The following is an 18,013-nucleotide window of genomic DNA, read 5'->3' on the forward strand; positions in this document are numbered from 1 at the left end:
AGGGAAATAATTTATTGCTTATAAAGAAAATAAACAGAAAAAAGCGTGGGACGAGTAGAGCAAGATAAGTGACAAGTACACGAATGCTCCAAAACATAGCTTAGAACATTATACTTATGGATATGGTGGAATAGCAAACACGCAAAGGAGAGAGAGAGATAGCAAAGAGAGGAAAGGCAGGGAGGTCGACCAAACGAGCGTCCGGTTTGCTACCCTACACTGGGGGAAGGATAAATGATAGAGGCAATCGTACGTAAAAAAAAGAAACAACATTTGTAGCTTGAGCAGTTTGTCTGACTGATGCTGTGTCCACATGATCAGAAGATTCAGAGTTACGGAATATAGTTGTACATGGATTCAATAAAGAATGCTTGTGCATTTGTGTGTGTGTGAATATCGGCTATGTTCTAAAGGTCAGTTCTAAAGAAGAAGCACAAAATATTTTAAGGCACAGAAAGTTACTACACTAAGAGACTCGAAGTTGCATCGAATATTAGAAGAAAACTTGTAGCAAGGCCGGTATTTTCTTAAATATACGACGCTTGCCACTAATGAAATACTATGTCGGCTTTCTTCTCAGCCATACGCATCCGCTCAGGCTGCAGGTATGATGGGACCTCGCGTTGAATTTTTCTCTTCATGTCAAAATTTTCTGTTTTGAGGAGAAAAAAAATGTCCTACAAGATTTACGCTGTGGTCACTTGGTGCTTAGTTGTGCGACTACAACCCTTCCTTTTTTATTTTGTTTTCGCCCCACCATACTAACTCTTACACAGTCGGAGAATACTTTAGCGGAGAAGCTGTCGTACGAAAATACGTACGGGCCATGATGTCCACGAAACACTTCTGAAGCCCCTTAAAACAGCAGAAAGGTTCATTTGGGTTGCTTTGCATGAACTGCTCAATTTGATGGATGAAAGCTTCGCTGTTGCTGTCGAAAACGTCCATGTACGTGTCGAGCACGCGCGCGTGGAATGCGGCCGTGAATATTTTGCGCTTTTGCCTCCAAGGCTCCCCTCGGCTGAAATGGAAAAGACAAACAGAGAAAGGTTGGGCTCGAATTTCTTCCGCGGAAGTTCAGAGGAGAAAAGAAACGCACAGTGCCGGATAGCCCTGGCTTCAGTAAAAATCTGACAACACAAGTGCTAGAGAGGAATCGAAGCTAATCATAATCGAAGCTGCGTAGGTTCTGCAGCTGGAATGTGTCCACGCCCTACCGCAGAAGCAGCATCTCCACGCACGAACACATATCGTACGCCAGTGCATTTAAATTATTTAAGAACAGTGTACCATTGTATTCGAATGGTACATATCTTTTTAAACTCCTTACTGAAGGACTAAATGTCTTGAGCCTTTTGAATATAGTGGTGAAGGAACAGATATGATTCCAAAAGGACCTTTTCTTGGGCAAGTTGGTGCTCAGATTTCCTACGTATACTTGAATGTAGCGCGAAATAAATTTTGTGAAGCAGGACAGAAAAAAGTTGGCGCTTCCATGACTTCTTTTTATCTCTCCCTTTTCACGAAATGCATTTCGCGTCACATTCAAGTACACCCAGATATGATTTCTTATGACAAGAAAGAGTGCATCCTATATTTTTTGCACCTCATCGACAGACATGTGTCAGTGAAAGAGCAAACAAAACCAGAAGCGCTACGATGTTTTCGAGTATTATGTGAAGTGTCTACATTTGCCACTTCATGAAACAAGCACATAATTCAACCCTTATTGCATGATGTACAGTATTAGATAAAATCGACAAGAACATCGAGAACAAATATCTCGGAAATTCACAGGATTGGAAGCCACAATTACATTCATATTTTAAACAATTCGTAGTGACCGTCTCAAGAAGCAGAAATGTCGTGTGTAACGCGGCTTTGTAGGCCGTGTTCTAAACCCTAGCATTTGATTACCGCAGTGTCAAACCTTGCTAAGAAGGGAACCACAACATTATCAGTTCCGAATGGTGTTTTAGTACGTAAATGCCTGGCGCTGAAGCAAGCGCCACCTGGACCTCTTCAATGTATACTTATATCTATGACTTGTTCCACGGAACTTTATCTGTGGCATGCTCTTAAAAATAAATATTTGTAATGTCTTACACCATTGCCGTTGAGCAGTTAGATGAATCCTTTTAAGAGACAGCGGTTATCAGATATACTTGGTCTCTGACTTGATGCTCGATACTAACAGCAGAGTCGAGACGACGACGACGACAACAACAACAACAACAACAACAACAACAACAACAACAACAACAACAACAACAACAACAACAACAACAACAACAACAACAACAACAACAACAACAACAACAACAACAACAACAACAACAACAACCCCGTACATTGCGCAAACTCGGAACTTGCGTCTGCTCAGAATGCTTAATAAATCATCATCATCATCATCATCATCATCATCAGCAGCAGCAGCAGCAGCAGCAGCAGCAGCAGCAGCAGAAGCCAATTTTATGTCCACTGCAGGACGAAGGCCTCTCCCTGTGATCTCCAATTATCCCTGTCCTCGCCAACCGATTCCAACTAGCACCCGCAAATTCCCTAATTTCGTCACACCACCTAGTCTTCTGCCATACCCTACTGCGCTTATCTTCTCTTGGTACCCATTCTGTCACCCTAACGGTCCAACAGTTGTCTAGTCTGCACATTACATCACCTGCCCAACGCCATTTTTCCTCTTGATGTCCATTAGACTATTGTCTATACCCGTTGGCTTTCTGATCCAAACCGCTCTCTTTCTGTCTGTTATAGTTATGCCTAGCAACCTTTGTTCCATCGCTCTTTGCACGGTCCTTAACTTCTTCTCAAGCTTCTTTGTCAGTCTCCAAGTCTCTGCCCCATATGTCAGCACCGTTAAATGCACTGATTGTATACTTTCCCTTTCAATGTTAACTGCAAGCTCCCACTCAGGAGTTCACGATGTCTGCAGTATGCGATCTAACCCTTTTTTTTCTTCTGTGAATTTTCTTCTCATGGTCAGGGTTCCCTGTGATTAACTGACCTAGGTAAACGTACCCCTTCAAGGACTCTAGAGGCTGACTTGCGATCTTGAACTCTAGTTCCCTTGCCCGGTTATTTATCGTTATCTTTGTCTTCTGCATATTAATCATCAACGCCACTCCCTGTTAAGGTCCTCAATAATTTGTTGTAACTCGTCCGCAGTGTTGCTCAATAGAACAATGTCATCGGCAAACCGAAGGTTGCTGAGGTATTCGCCATCGATCCTTACTCCTGAACCTTCCCAGTTTAATAGCTCGAACACTTCTTCCAAGCACGCAGTAAATAGCGTTGGAAAGATTGTCTCTCCTTGTCTGACCCCTTTCTTTATAGGTATCTTCCTACTTTTCTTGTGTAGAATTAAGGTGGCTGTGGAATCTCTGTAGATATTTCCCAGGGTATTTACGTAAGCGGTCTGTACTGCTTGATTACGCAATGCCTCTATGACTCCTGGTATCTCTACTGAATCAAATGCTTTTTCGTAATCTATGAAAGCCACATAGAGAGGCTTATTGTACTCTGCGGATTTCTCGATAACCTGATTAATGACACAGATCTGATCCACTGTAATGTATCACTTCCAGAAGCCAGCGTGTTCCCTTGGTTGACTAAAGTCCAGTGTTACCCTGATTCTATTAGAGATTATTTTGGTAAATATTTTATATAATACTGAGAGTAAGCTAATGGACCTATAATTTTTCAGTTCTTTAACGTCTCCTTTTTGTGGACTAGTATGATGTTTGCATTCTTGCAATTAGAATTCTGGGACCCTTGCAGTCGATAGATACTTCGTATAGAGAGCCGCCAGTTGTCCTTGCATAATGTCTCCTCCATCTTTGATTAAAACGACTGTTATGCCATCCTCTCCTGTCGCTTTTCCCCGTTTCATGCCTTGCAAGGCCCTTCTGACGTCACGTCTAGTTATTGCAGGAGTTTCCGTATACTGTTCATTATTGTTTCGAATAGACTACTCGCGAGTCCTCTGGGTACTGTACAGCTCAGTATAGAATCCTTCCGTTTCTTTTATTATACCTTCGAGTTTGCTGGTGATATTAGCCTGATTACCTTTAAGTGCATACATCTTGGTTTGTCCTATGCCCAGTTTCCTTCTCACTGATTTCAGTTTGCGTCCATTTTTTACGGCTTCTTAAGTCTTTCTCACGTTATAATTTCGAATATAACTTATTTTCGCTTTGTTGATCAGTTTTGACAGTTCCGCGAATTCTATCTTATTCTTGAGTTGGACACTATCATTCTTTGTAGTTTCTTTATTAGGTTCTTTGTTACTTGGGAGAGCTTGCCTACTGGTTGCCTTGGTGCCTTGCCTCCCACTTCGATTGCTGCCTCTGAAGCCAGCCTCGTTACAGTTTCATTCATTACCTCTATGTCATCATCATCATCTCTCGGTCAAGGCTGCATATTTGTTTGCAAGTGCCATCCTAAATTTGTCTGCTTTTACCCTTACTGCCTCTGAGTTGACGTGTTTTTTTCTTGACCAATTTTACTCTTTGTTCAAATTGAGGTGAATCCTAGCCCTCACTAACCTATGGTCACTGCACTTTACCCTACCTATCACTTCTGCATCCTGCACTATGCTGGGATCAGCAGAAAGTATGAAATCAATTTCATTTCTTGTTTCACCATTAGGGCTTTTGCAGGTCCACTTTCTTTTGCTACGTTTCCTGAAAAAGGTGTTAATTATGTTCAGCTTATTCCTTTCTGCCAATTCTACCAGCATCTCTCCTCTACCGTTTGTAGAATCGACGCCGTAGTTGCCAATTGCCTGTTCACCCGCCTGCTTTTTCTCCACTTTTGCATTGAAGCCACCCATTACTACTGTATACCTAGTTTTCGCCTTTCTCATCTCTAATTCAACATGTTCATAAAATGATCTACTTCCTCATCGTCGTGATTGGATGTTGGAGTGTAGGCTTATACTACCTTTAATCTATGCCTCCTATTGTGTTTGATTACGACTACAGCTACCCTCTCGTTAATGCTATAGAATTCGCCATGTTGCCCGCTATAGCAGAGGACATGTCCGTTATTCAGCAATGTATAAGCCTCACCAGTTCTTCGAATTTCACTAAGGCCGATGATATCCCAAACCATGTCTGATAGTTCCTCAAAGAGTCCTGCTAAGCCAGCCTCACTCGAGAAGGTTCGGGTCTTAAACGTTGCAAGGGTCAGTTTCCATTGGCGGCCTGTCCGGACCCAGATATTCTTAGCACCCTCTGCTGCGTTACAGGTCACACCGCCGACTTGGTCAGGTCCTCCGCAGCTGTTGGGGACTCAGGACCATTGGTTAATTGTAGATATCATCAGGGAGGCTGTGGCCGAATACTGCACCAGGGAGGCCAATTTCTGCTCTGGTGAGGGAGTGTCTTTGTTTAAACTTAGTGGGACTTCCTAATTTGGTTATACCTGGATTAGTATAGCCGCACTCGCTCTCGGCATCTTTCGCTAGTGTCAGGCGTCACTCCAAGCCTGCAGATGTAGTGCACTGGAGACTGTCAAATTAAAAAAGAAAAAAAAGGAAAAAGAAACCAGGGGGTGGGGTTGGACCTTCCGACTACCGCAACCGAGCATTCGACATAGCTTAGCAAGATAATCCCGCAGGCGGCTAGGCTACCTTGTTGACGAAAAGTACAGCCCAGAGGGCTCTACATGCCTAAGAGATCCACTGATTTGTCCGCACTTGGCGGGTTTTGCTGATCGCCATAGGTTGCACGATATAGTGTCAATTCTCCGTGGTCCTAACCTCTTGCTTCCCGAATCTCACGCATGCACGTGGTCTTGAACGCCAAGGTACATAATATAATTTCGCTGAATTTGAACAGCACTTAACACTTGCGTGTAAAAAGTTATCTTCAGCTCACAAAAAACTCTCAAAGTTGAAGGATAGCAGTCAGTTCTGTAGCCAACCTTGTCAGGAGATTGTTTGGCCCAAGCCAGGCAGCTATAAAGTTGTACACATCCGGTTTCGCCAAGTTGTCCTTGCTGGAGAGAAGTGGCTGCAAACCGAACGCTTATTTTAGTGCAAACGACGTTAATGAGAGAGACAGCATATTACTGCCTGCCATGCCTTCTACTCAGCGAACGTGTTACGGATTTAGGTAGTAGACTGAACAGGGCAAATAAGTGGTTTCACTTACAGAAACGTTCATAAAATGAGTGACAGATAGAACAGTCACAAGTGGTTTAGTTTTTTTTTTGAAACAATACGCTTTAAGGGAACCGGGTGGCATTAAGATACTTATTCACTTCGGTACCGCTCATTTATCTTGGCTTTGAAAATGACCCAGTATATCTAGGACCAAGGAGCGGACACAGAAAGCAGTTTATGCCCTATAGCAATTCGGAAGAACGGCTGCTGGAAAATTGGGATGGCGAACATATTAGCGAAGAGGCCGGCGGATTTAAGGAGCGTTTACAAACTAAACAGTTTCTGAACTCGGCTCTTACTTTGTATTGTTATAGAAAAGACTGAGGCTGAGCTATGCAGTTCGGTTGCAAAGCCAAACTTGGAAAGCTAAACTAAGCTTACAAAAAACCGAAAGTGGAGCATTGTGGCAAGACGGCGCTCAAAAAAATGCTGATAGATGTGCGTCTCTGCAGCCATCCACATTTTTCTACTATTCATATTACCTTCATAATTGGTGAAGTTTTGAAGTTACAAGTTTTAGAGGAAATTTACAGATAGAGATGACGTACGCATCACGGTAACGGTATTTGCTTCTCTTTAAATAGCTTTGCTTATATTACAAAAAAGAAAAGACGCAGGAATTCCAGTCTGCCTAATATATGTGCACGGGTCATGAACCCACACGACAGCTTGAAAGACCGGATGTTACACTGAAGCAATGCCAACAGTGCAACTAATGTTAACTCGCCCTTTTTTTTGAGGAGCTATCGTCCTGTAGCAAATACACGCACGTCGTTTCGTATCGTGGAAGTGATGCTCTTCCTCAAGCGGTAGCGCTTCTGTGCAAGAAATTCTGACCAGCATATCCGTTTTTTTTTTACTTCGAACAGTAATAAAAAAAAGCATGCAAAGTTACTTGAATTTTGTGCCCACACATTAATAATGTGCCCAGGCGTATGTCATTTACAAAAACAATCAAGCGCGATTCATCATTAATCACACGAATGGTATTAATTAGCTTCATGGTTAGCAAGCTTACAGCACTTATTTATAGTAGATAATCCAGTTCCACGTTTGTGCAATTCAACATGGCCATGCAGACCGGAATGCGTGGTGCCAAATGACTGATTCAACTTGCCCGCTTACGCATGCGGCACCGCGAAACGCGGCTCTCGAGCTGTCCCACCGTGGCGTGACGTAAAAACGTGCCGTACAGCGAAGCAGCCGTTGCACTTGCCTTTTTCCACGGTCTTTTTCCGATTGTCGCTGTGCGCAACTCCCGATTGTGCGCATCCCCACCTCAGCAGCAGAAGCCGTGCCGTAGGGTGAAGCTTCGTTTAATACAACATGCTGTTTAATACAACACGCTGTTACAACACAGGAGGGTTGCACCGCGAGCTGCGCTTCGCACTTCTGAGCACGTGATCAGATAAATTGGACGAATAACTTGAGACCAATAATTTCGGTTCGCATGGCGTTTTTCAAATCTTGAAACACGGAACTAGACAGATAGGCGGGTTCCCTTCAACTTTCCAATAATAATAATAACAAAAAAAAATCTGGACTCAATTTCCAACTACGACGTTAATGAATGCTGATTAATAAAAGTTAATGAATAAAGGGAAAATGAGACATCCACCCGTTCGTAGCAATTGCTACAAAGGAAACCCATACGGGTTCCTCGAAAGAAAAGCCTCATAGTTGAAGAAAAATTCGTCCTGGTCCGGGACTCGAACCCGGGACCACCGCCTTTCCGGGGCAGCCGCTCTACCATCTGAGCTAACCAGGCGGCTAGCAGATGGCTCCACCTTGCGGATTTCCGCAGAACTACTACGTCAAATAAAAGTTAATGATTTAAACTTATTTGGTTAATGAATTGCATTAATATTTATTGCAAATGGTGTCCGTTTGGGCAGATAATTAATTTGTAGTGACTTGATGCGAGTAACTTTTGCGGGCTTTTATTAAAAAAGAAAAGGAGTGCTTGGAGCAAAAACAAAAACACACTGTATAGCTTGTCGCACATGACACGGTTGCGTGCGGTGCTTACCTCGACTGCTTCAGGAGTGTGAAGAACTACGATGGGCAGCATGCCAATGTAGGCCTTGAACGTCTGTCCTTTGTAAGTTTCGCACAGTTCGCATATGACGCTAAATAACCCTGCAACAGAAAGATTTCATGCGAAAGTTTAGACGATGACGAGCGATGGTCTGCGCACCACTCCATAACTTCATCTATCCCCAAAGTAGAAAGATTCACCAGATTATAGCCCGACAAAAGTTGTCTCATGCATGTGTCCAGTTTCTAAAATTGTAAGCGTTATAAAGAATGTAGTTTTGTTTTAGAAATTATAATAAGGAAACCTATCTTCTTCTGGTTGGAGTTTATGAGATTAGAGAGCTGTAATGGTGACGAGTTGCCAAAGGGTGTAGTAGTGTGTTTAAAGTGGTTATCGCATACAGTCGAGAAAATAATTTCGTCCCCTAAAGTCTGTCCTCGTATGCCTTAATGTACGCACCACTTGCTTAGCGAGGTTTCTTATCTGGCAGCACAGCCATATAGCACTCGCTGAAATTTTGCCTACCATATAAAAATTATTCCTTAACTAGATTACCTGCTCCTGCTGTCATGGTGATCACGAGAAAATTAAACAGGTAAATGAAATACAGCTTTAGCTAAGTGTCCCTTACGGTCTGGTGCGCTGAAATTTAAGCCGCCCAAGCACTGCAGAGAGCTATTATCAATCCGCACTTTTTAAAGATGCGCTTGTCCTAAACTGTAACCAGTAATTTTCATCCTTATTACTCCCTTTCAGAAATTTATAACAGGAAATGGAGGATGACATGAAATATATCATTGCCTCTGGAACTATGTGTAAGGGAGAAGAAGAAGAGGAAAGGGAGGGGAGTGGAGACTAAGAAGAAGTGAGAATAAACAAGGATGACTACCTTGTCATATTCTCACTTCTTCTTCCTCTCCTTCACCCACCTTTCCTCTTCTTCTTCTTCCTTACAATGGTATTTGGAAAATGTTGGCGCCTTTAAGCGGCACCGTCTACTTCTCTTCGCATAGAACGAATGTGTACCATCAATGAAGTAACAAGCCGAGATTGAACAACAGAAATCTAACAGGAGCAAAAAAAAAATCACACTTGAAGTAAGGTGACATAAATGCACTAAAGAACAGCTCATAATCAACATAAGATAAAACACACTATAACGTAAGTCATCACGATTAAAGGCAGAAAAGACAACTCGCAAAAGAGTTCACATATGAAAAAAAAAAAACTAGAGTGTAAGGTCAGCTCAGACAAATACACCACAACAGTTCACAACTAAGGTAATATTAAACACACTAGAACGTAAAATCAGCTTACTTAGATGCACTAAATATTGAAAACACGAAACCAGGTCACGGGAAAACACACAAATTCCGGGCACATAGTGTAAGTCTGATTTTTTTTTTCGCTCCTGTTAGATTTATTTTGTTCAATCTCAGCTTGTTACTTCATTGATGGTACACATTCGTTTTATGTGAAGAGACGTAGATGGCGGCGCTTAAAGGCGCCAACATTTTCCAAATACCATGTAATTTAAATATACACGCTCGGCCCGGAAACACGAGCGACGCCTGGTTACCTAGGCTGCGAAACGCCAAAGAAGCAAAGTGGAGGCGCCATCGCGTATTACGTTCTAGTGCCTCTTCTCGGCTGCGGAGCGGCTTGTGATGTCCGCTGCCGGCATGTGTGGCTGCGGGAAAATTGTTAGGTTGCACGAGACTGAGCGCAGAGGACCGTAAACGTTGAGCTAGAACTCCCTAAGCCCGCTGTCATGAAACAATGCACCGATACCAGAAGAAAACAAGCAAAATCACAGTTTCCTTATCTCGTATCAATTGCATCTTTGGTCAGCGGAAACATCAAGTCAGCTGTTTTACAGGACTTAGTAGCAGTACGGGCTGGAGTGCTGTAAAGTTCTAAACTGTTAAGGATGTCGTAGTAGTCCTATATGATGGACAGCGCAGTTCCGCTTCGGCAGCTCGGTTGGTTGAAGAGACCGGCATTACATCCACAATAAACCGCGCCGCTCAGTTACCACAGTAGGTGTTTACTATTTAACTGTATTACTAATTACTTCAGGTCACATATTGAAATTTGCACAATTAAAACTCACGCGCCGGAAAGGATGTGCCCCTTCCGACGAGGGCTAGCTTCCAAGGCCAGGAATTCAGCACATTGAAAGCGAGCGTCCCTATACAACGGCAGTGAGTTGGAAGTAAAAGCGGTTTCGTAGAAAAGCTTTGCGTTTCGAGATTGAAAAACGGGCAATAGACCAGAACTGTATAGAGGATGTTGATTCGGTACACTTGGCACACAAGCGCACATGAGCTGTACTGCTTTTTGCAGGGGAAAACCTGTTTCATGTTGCGTGGAAAGCTCGTAGTAGAGAGTGTGTGAGAAAAAAAAACTAATTCGAAAGAAGTTCTCTATGAATCAGAATGGTCCAATGTTTTAGAGCGCATCTCTTGGGCGCCGGCTCCTGCGTTGAACGTCGGCATACCTTGGCGCCCCGCGGTGTAAACGAGCGAACGAGCACAGCGAACGATGAAAGAGTGAGCGAGGAGCGCAGTGGGGGATGAAAGAGGGCGATAGCGAAGACAGCGCGAGGAGGAAGGCAGAGGAGGAGAGTGCAGCTGAACCATGAGAAGAAAATTCAATCCCGGGGTCTTACGTGCCAAAACCACGATCTGATTGTGAGGCACGCCGTAGTGGCGGACTCCAGAAATTTGGGCCACCTGGGGTTCTTTAACGTGCACCTAAATCAAACACACGGGTGTTTTCGCATTTCGCCCCCACCGAAATGGGGCCGCCATGGCCGGGATTTTATCCCGCGACCTCGTGCTTAGCAGCCCAACACCATGGCCACTAAGCAACCATGACGGGTGATGTGAAGAAGCGCGTAGTGCCGCGCAAGACGTGTTCTGCGGTGACGATATCTAAGAGATGGCGCTAGAGTAGCGCACGTCGTCTGCTCACCGATGACGTCATCGATAAGGCATGCCGCGAGGACGTCTACTGATACCATATATGGAAACAAAGCCCTGCATGAGCAGAGGTCTGTCTGCGGCAGCTGCTGTGAATCGCACCCACGCGTCACACACGCGCTGCCTCTCGCGATCTCCCGATTAGCGAGGCAGTCGCGCCACACTTCGCTCCGTTTGCAACGTGCCGCACCAGATAGATTGTCCGCGCCAGTCAATACACAGCGAAATGAAAACACGCATAGAGATGCGCTTAAATTTCGGCTTAGGGAGTATCGTAATTATCGATAATTTTTTTTATCTATTGAAATACTCAGTTTTCAGATTGATATAATGGTGCTTCTCGAAACAACGAAGTTATTTTTTATTAACACGGCAAGAAATTTCAAGCGGAGAAATGTACGTATAGACCCTGTCACTGTTTATAAACATAGGCTCATGAACTGTTTCCGGTTTTGCTCATTGACGTAGCCCGCTAAATTTATCAAGCAAGAAAGGCATCGGCTGCGATATTGACGAGCAAGAGTGCGTTAAAATCTAAGCCCGCAGATTTTCAACATCTTCCCTCTGTACATAAAAACAATTTTACAAGTGAATGTTGCCATAAGTTACACGAAAATTGGTACGTATTTGTCTTGAGGCGTAATGCGCATGTATTTTATCTGAAAACTTAAAAATAGACTTTTCGCCAGTAAAACAACTTAAAAACGCCCTTTTTGTGTTTCGGGGCAGTAGACTGATAAGGCCCGTGACCGGAAGTTTCTTGGGGGTGCACTCCCGCTGCAGTTATCGCGCGAGTGAAACCGTCTACAGTATAAAGCTGCTGATGAGACGAAAAACTTGCTTAGGTCTGTACGGATGGTAGCTGAGCGGTTCTGATGATCAGCGACAAAGCTTTGTGATTAGCTAAATTGGAATTCAATGGCATAATTCCGGCACTCTTCACATTTTCTTCGCAATATCTTCTCTCAGTGCACCGGTCAGTTGCAGCATGGTGACGTACGTCACTGTTGGTTGTCGGCACGAGAATTTCGAATCGTAAAGATCATGACACTGCATGGGGTTGTGTAACTTTACTAGTGGTAGGCCTATTTCACTCTATATAATATCGAATTTTTCTTTAATAATCGCGGATAACTTTCTGGGACTATGAAGAGAAAGCTACGGGGGCGGAGCTTCTGCACATGTAATACCGCGCCAAGAAGTCCGCCAGGTTTGAGTGTTTTGGTTGCTCGGAACAGACGCTGAATCGACGCAGCTTCCACGTGCGACAGTTTCACGTTTGCCCAGATGCGGAAGGTAAAAGCCGCAAAATAAGTAAACTTGTACATTGAGCGCTGTGTTTTGCCTTATTTAACTACCGCTAATAGCGTGTTTATGTTTTCTCTTCCCCTGCTTAAACGAACGTGGATGAAAACGCGGGACTCTTTTCGGAAGCGCCCTCACTTGTGCACGCTTTGCCTCCGTAGCTTTTCCTTCAGAGCCACAGAAAGTTGTCCGCGAGTATAGTAAGCTGGTAATGCGTTTCCCAATATATGCGAGAATCGCACTGGCTTCCTACGCAGTATTTTCCCAGAAAGCCGTCCACACGCTGTGCAGGTGAAAACGACGTGGAACGCCAATATATTTCGTGGCCTGTGTGCGGAACAGGCACCTGGAAACTGGTGCTAGACTATGGACTTGTAAGTAGATAGGCCACGACCAGGATAGAGGGGAGACGCAAAGCGCACGCCTGCCCTTTGCTCGGACGTGGATGGACATGACTTAAGCATGCGCTGTATGCAAACAAGACCTGCCCCAGTCCCCTTGTGCACGGTGCGGGCTGGCCTCACGTGCGGACAAACCTTTCGAAAGGTTGCACACGTGCTTTGACTGGTACAAAACACACGTTCATCATGTCATATTTTCCCATTATTATCGTCGCAAAGATGACCGGTCTTCCCTGCTCACCTCGACAAAGAGGAAAGACGGGCTAGTTGGTTACCTATAGCTTGCATTCATATGTACAGCGCAAATTCAAAAACAAGTAAAGAAACAAAATATACGGCACCCGTGCTTCGTCCCGCATATTTTCTTTCTTCTTTGTCAGCGTGTGTTCAACTTTCGATGCCTATATGTGAATGCACCATGAATGCCGTCAACACGAAATAAAGCTTTTTGATTCCGTGGTACATTATGGTAAATTCAGATGATATTGCTTTCCACAAAACGGCGGGGGCATGAACTTTCATGAAAAAAGGCTAATTGTGCAATAGCAAGGTGCATTACCCCTAATGTAAATGATTATAACGTTGTCAGTTAAACTTTGCTTGATTAACTAAGTGAATAATTAGCGTCCTTATGAATGCAATCGCAGCGTCACAAAATAAATGAGCTGCACTGGTGGTTTGCGCTATCAATTCTCACAGAGTGCAAGAAAAAAGATCGGGTACTCTAAAAAAAGAAAGAGGTATGTTGGAAGGGTTTTTTTCTTTAATAAAATTCAAGCCGCGCGAAGTATCTTCGTGGGAGATGCAAGACGTAGGCGTATTTTATTGGTGAAGCATTCGTCAGGGAAATTTTTATTTATTTTATTTATTTGATACTGTCAACCCCGTTCTTGGGGTCATTACAGGGAGGGTGATGTGTCAAGAATACATGATATATAATTTTCAAAAAAAAGTATTAAATTATGGGGTTTTACGTGCCAAAACCACTTTCTGATTATGAGGCACGTCGTAGTGGAGGACTCCGGAAATTTCGACCACCTGGGGTTCTTTAACGTGCACCTAAATCTAAGTATACGGGTGTTTTCGCATTTCGCCCCCATCGAAATGCAGCCGCCGTGGCCGGGATTCCACCCCGCGACCTCGTGCTCAGCAGCCTAACACCATAGCCACTGAGCAACCACGGCGGGTTTCGAACACATATTATCAATGTCTGAGTGCCATTGCAATGTGTGCACAATACTGACTCCTACGTATTTGAAACAAGCTGAATTATTCAAAGGATTGTTTTCGATGTGGTACATGAAGGAAAGCTCGCTCCTACTTGAGCGAGCATGCGTAAATGTTGTTTTGCTTTAGTTTATTTCCATGTCCCATTTTAAACACCACTCTGCTAATGCCTATAAGCGTCTGTTCAGATTAATTTGGTCACCTTCTCAAGCTGTTGGGGAATAAATCAAACAATCATCGGCAAAAAGTTTCATTTTAACAGGTGTTGCAACCAGTGCACTGATATCATTAACAAACTACAAAAACAGTATTGGTCCCAAAACGGAACCTTGGGAAACCCCCGAATACACACGCAATGAACTTGAAGTGCAATTCTCGATCATTAAAGCTTGTTGACGCATCGATAAATAGGCATGTATCCATTTTATTACTTATTTACCTATTCCTATTCTATCAAGTGTAAAAATCCATTTATGGTGAGAAACATTACCGAAAGCTCTTCTAAAATCAACAATTCTTACGTGTGTTTGCAGGTGTGCATCCATGTTCTTTTCAGGCAGGATTCCGTAAAGGATACTCAACAATAGACCATATTCACACTATCAATCAGGTGATAGAGAAATGTGCGGGATATAACCAACCCTTATATATAGCTTTCATTGATTACGAGAAAGCGTTTGATGCTGTCGAAACTTCAGCAGTCATTGAGGCATTACGGAATCATGGTGTAGACGAGCCGTATGTAAAAATACTGAAAGATATCTATAGCGGCTCCACAGCCACCGTAGTCCTCCATAAAAAAAGCAACAAAATCCCAATAAAGAAAGGCGTCAGGCAGGGAGATACGATATCTCCAATGCTATTCCCAGCGTGTTTACAGGAGGTATTCAGAGACCTAGATTGGGTAGAATTGGGGACAAGAGTTAATGGAGAATACCTTAGTAACTTGCGATTCGCTGATGATATTGCCTTGCTTAGTAACTCAGGGGACCAATCGCAATGCATGCTCACTGACCTGGAGAGGCAAAGCAGAAGAGTGGGTCTTAAAATTAATCTGCAGAAAACTAAAGTAATGTTTAACAGTCTCGGAAGAGAACAGCAATTTACAATAGGTAGCGAGGCCCTGGAAGGGGTAAGGGAATACATCTACTTAGGGCAGGTAGTGACCGCGGAACCTGATCATCAGACCGAAATAATCAGAAGAATAAGAATGGGCTGGGGTGCGTTTGGCAGGCATTCTCAGATCATGAACAGCAGGTTGTCATTACCTCTCAAGAGAAAAATGTATAATAGCTGTGTCTTACCAGTACTCACCTACGGGGCAGAAACCTGGAGGTTTACGAAAAGGGTTCTACTTAAATTGAGGACGACGCAACGAGCTATGGAAAGAAGAATGATGAGTGTAACTTAAGGGATAAGAAAAAAGCAGATGGGGTGAGGGAACAAACGCGAGTTAATGACATCTTAGTTGAAATAGAAATGGGGGGGGGGGCATGGGCAGGACATGTAATGAGGAGGGAAGGTAACCGATGGTCATTAAGGGTTGCGGACTGCATTGCAAGGGAAGGGAAGCGTAGCAGGGGGCGGCAGAAAGTTAGGTGGGCAGATGAGATTAAGAAGTTTTCAGGGCCGACATGGCCACAATTAGTACATGACCGGGCTAGTTGGAGAAGAATGGGAGAGGCCTTTCCCCTGCAGTGAGTGTAACCAGGCTGATGATGATGATGATGATGATGATGATGATAATGATACATGTTCAAATAGATATCATAGAGTGTTTCTGTTGACTGTGTCACCGTAGAAAGGCCGTTCCTAAATCCATGCTGGTTTGTGGAAAGTAACTTGTTAGTGTAAAGAAAACTAATAATATGTTTTGCAATAACGTGTTTTAAGACCTTGCAGCAAATTGACATCAAGGATATGGGTCAATAATTGTTCACTTGCGTACGGTGGCCATCTTGAATAACGGGAATTACTATTGCATTGCGCCAGTCTTGTGGAAGTGAATGCATTCCAACTGACTTCGCAAATATTATCTCTAAGTAAAAGGAAGCATATTCGGCATATAGTTTCAAAAATTCAGTTGATAGACTATCCGGTCCGCTTCCCTTCTTCGCGTCTAATTCATGCAGCAATTCTGAAGCGCCTTCACGGCTGATAATAACTGGTTCCATTGCGGTCCTCATGTCGCCGTTGATGTATTCGCCTATCTTATCCCCTTTGTCTGTTGTATAAACAGACTGAAACAAGAGACTGAAAGTCTCAGCTAAGTCTTCAACTCGTGTCAGGACGTTTCCCTCATGTTCGATCTGTTCAGTTTTTTTCCCTTTCTTTCCCTGAAGTAACGTCAGAATTTGTGCGGCGAACTCTTAAGAAAGTTGGCAAGAGTGTGATTCACAAAAGCTTCTTTCATCTCAATTTTTATAGCTTCAACTTCCATCGCTCTTACTTTCCGTTTTCATAATCTTTTAATCTTCCGTTTCATATGGACAATGCTGCGTGTTATCCTGCGGTTTCGTTTGCGTGTTTTCTACTTTTGTGTATGCTACTTCCGAGTCTTTGAAAGAGTTGCTCCGCAGACTCGCACTTTGATGCTGCACATCCCTTTATATTTGTCGCAACAATACTATGGAGTTTAGACATATTTAGGTCGCGCATGTCCTGTCTGAGCCAACATTAATAAGCATCAAAATGTAGGCTCAGTAAACTCTACGAGCCATTTCCAACGATTACTACCACAGTGCTAAAATAGGACTTCGTCGCCGGACGGTATTGTTATTTGAATGTTGAACCATCGTAAATACCGTTGAAATGTGATATGTAGAAATTAAAGGACATCCGATAAATCTGGTGGAAGCTCTCAGCCGAACTGCTAAAATTAGCGGCGCGAATGCGCACATATAAGCTCGAAAAAAGGAAATTAAGATGTTGTGACACCCAATGTCCAGAGCTCTGCCAATTCACGCAGGTAGGTATAAGAAAGGGAACGTCTTGCGGGGAGAAACGTGAATTTAATGTGCGGCCCAACACTCACCGACGGCGGCGTCCTTAGCGCTGTACTCTCGGCTCTTGTTCCAGTAAGCGGCAGCGGAGAACCAGAAAGGAACGCCATCCCAGGGTCCAGGCAGCGGCCTAAGAGCCAGCCAGGTTTTTATCCACTCTGCTGCGGCGGGTACAACGACAACGCACACGAAAACACCGAGCAGACACAGCGCGACTGTAACCAGCAAGGCGTGGAGCTGACAAGTTCCGACGAGACTGTGCGAGATCCACCGGATAGCCATTATTTCAGAAAAGGTATGAGGAACACGTTGTTGTAGAGAACAATAGCTCCGAGTAGAACTCGCGGAGTCAGCTCATGCTTCCAAACGAATCGTTTTCCGCTGGGGCCAACTGACATATACCTCGCTCATGGCCGCGAGGAATCAGTTTCTCCCTAGTGCAGAAAAATTTTGCCGGGACTGCAAAAGGCTCCTTTATAGCCTGTCCGATTTGGTGAGGGGACGATGCTTTGCCGATTCTCGAAACCAGCAATGTCGAGTATTGCGGTGCTCTCGCGACTGTTCGGTTCGAGAGCGAGGCTCGCGATGCATGGCACTGCGTTTATATGGGCACTGGGCCGTTGACGAAGTTGGCGACCGCGTCAAGTGGGTGAATATCGCGAACTTGTTGACACGGCACGGCCTTGCCGCCACTTTCGCCCTTCAGGTCACTCTGTCACAAAGGGCACACCGGCAGTTACCTACTCCGTGTAGTTGACCGCGCCAGCCGAAACAGGGATGACAGACGCGAGGGTCTTTTGTTCGGAACGAAGAATCACGCTCGACAAGGGCCACCCCACGTCCATTACAAGTTCCTCGAAGGGCAAGCGACA

General features: G+C 44.1%; 1 protein-coding gene across 1 annotated transcript in view; it reads right to left on the bottom strand.

Annotated features, from left to right (window-relative positions):
- The window catches only part of LOC142573731 (cytochrome P450 4V2-like), a 44,735-nt gene extending 27,035 nt beyond the window's left edge, over positions 1-17,700 (bottom strand). The window contains exons 1-4 of the mRNA XM_075683041.1: positions 17,174-17,700; positions 8,214-8,323; positions 5,944-6,032; positions 822-1,021 (exon numbers count right to left, since the gene is read on the bottom strand). Of these exons, the coding sequence (XP_075539156.1) occupies positions 822-1,021; positions 5,944-6,032; positions 8,214-8,323; positions 17,174-17,423 (649 nt within the window). The 5' untranslated portion in view covers positions 17,424-17,700. The remainder of the gene's footprint in view (positions 1-821; positions 1,022-5,943; positions 6,033-8,213; positions 8,324-17,173) is intronic.
- Between the last annotated feature and the right edge of the window lie 313 nt (positions 17,701-18,013).

The sequence above is a fragment of the Dermacentor variabilis genome, chromosome 1, assembly GCF_050947875.1.
Source record: "Dermacentor variabilis isolate Ectoservices chromosome 1, ASM5094787v1, whole genome shotgun sequence".
Taxonomy (NCBI): domain Eukaryota; kingdom Metazoa; phylum Arthropoda; class Arachnida; order Ixodida; family Ixodidae; genus Dermacentor; species Dermacentor variabilis.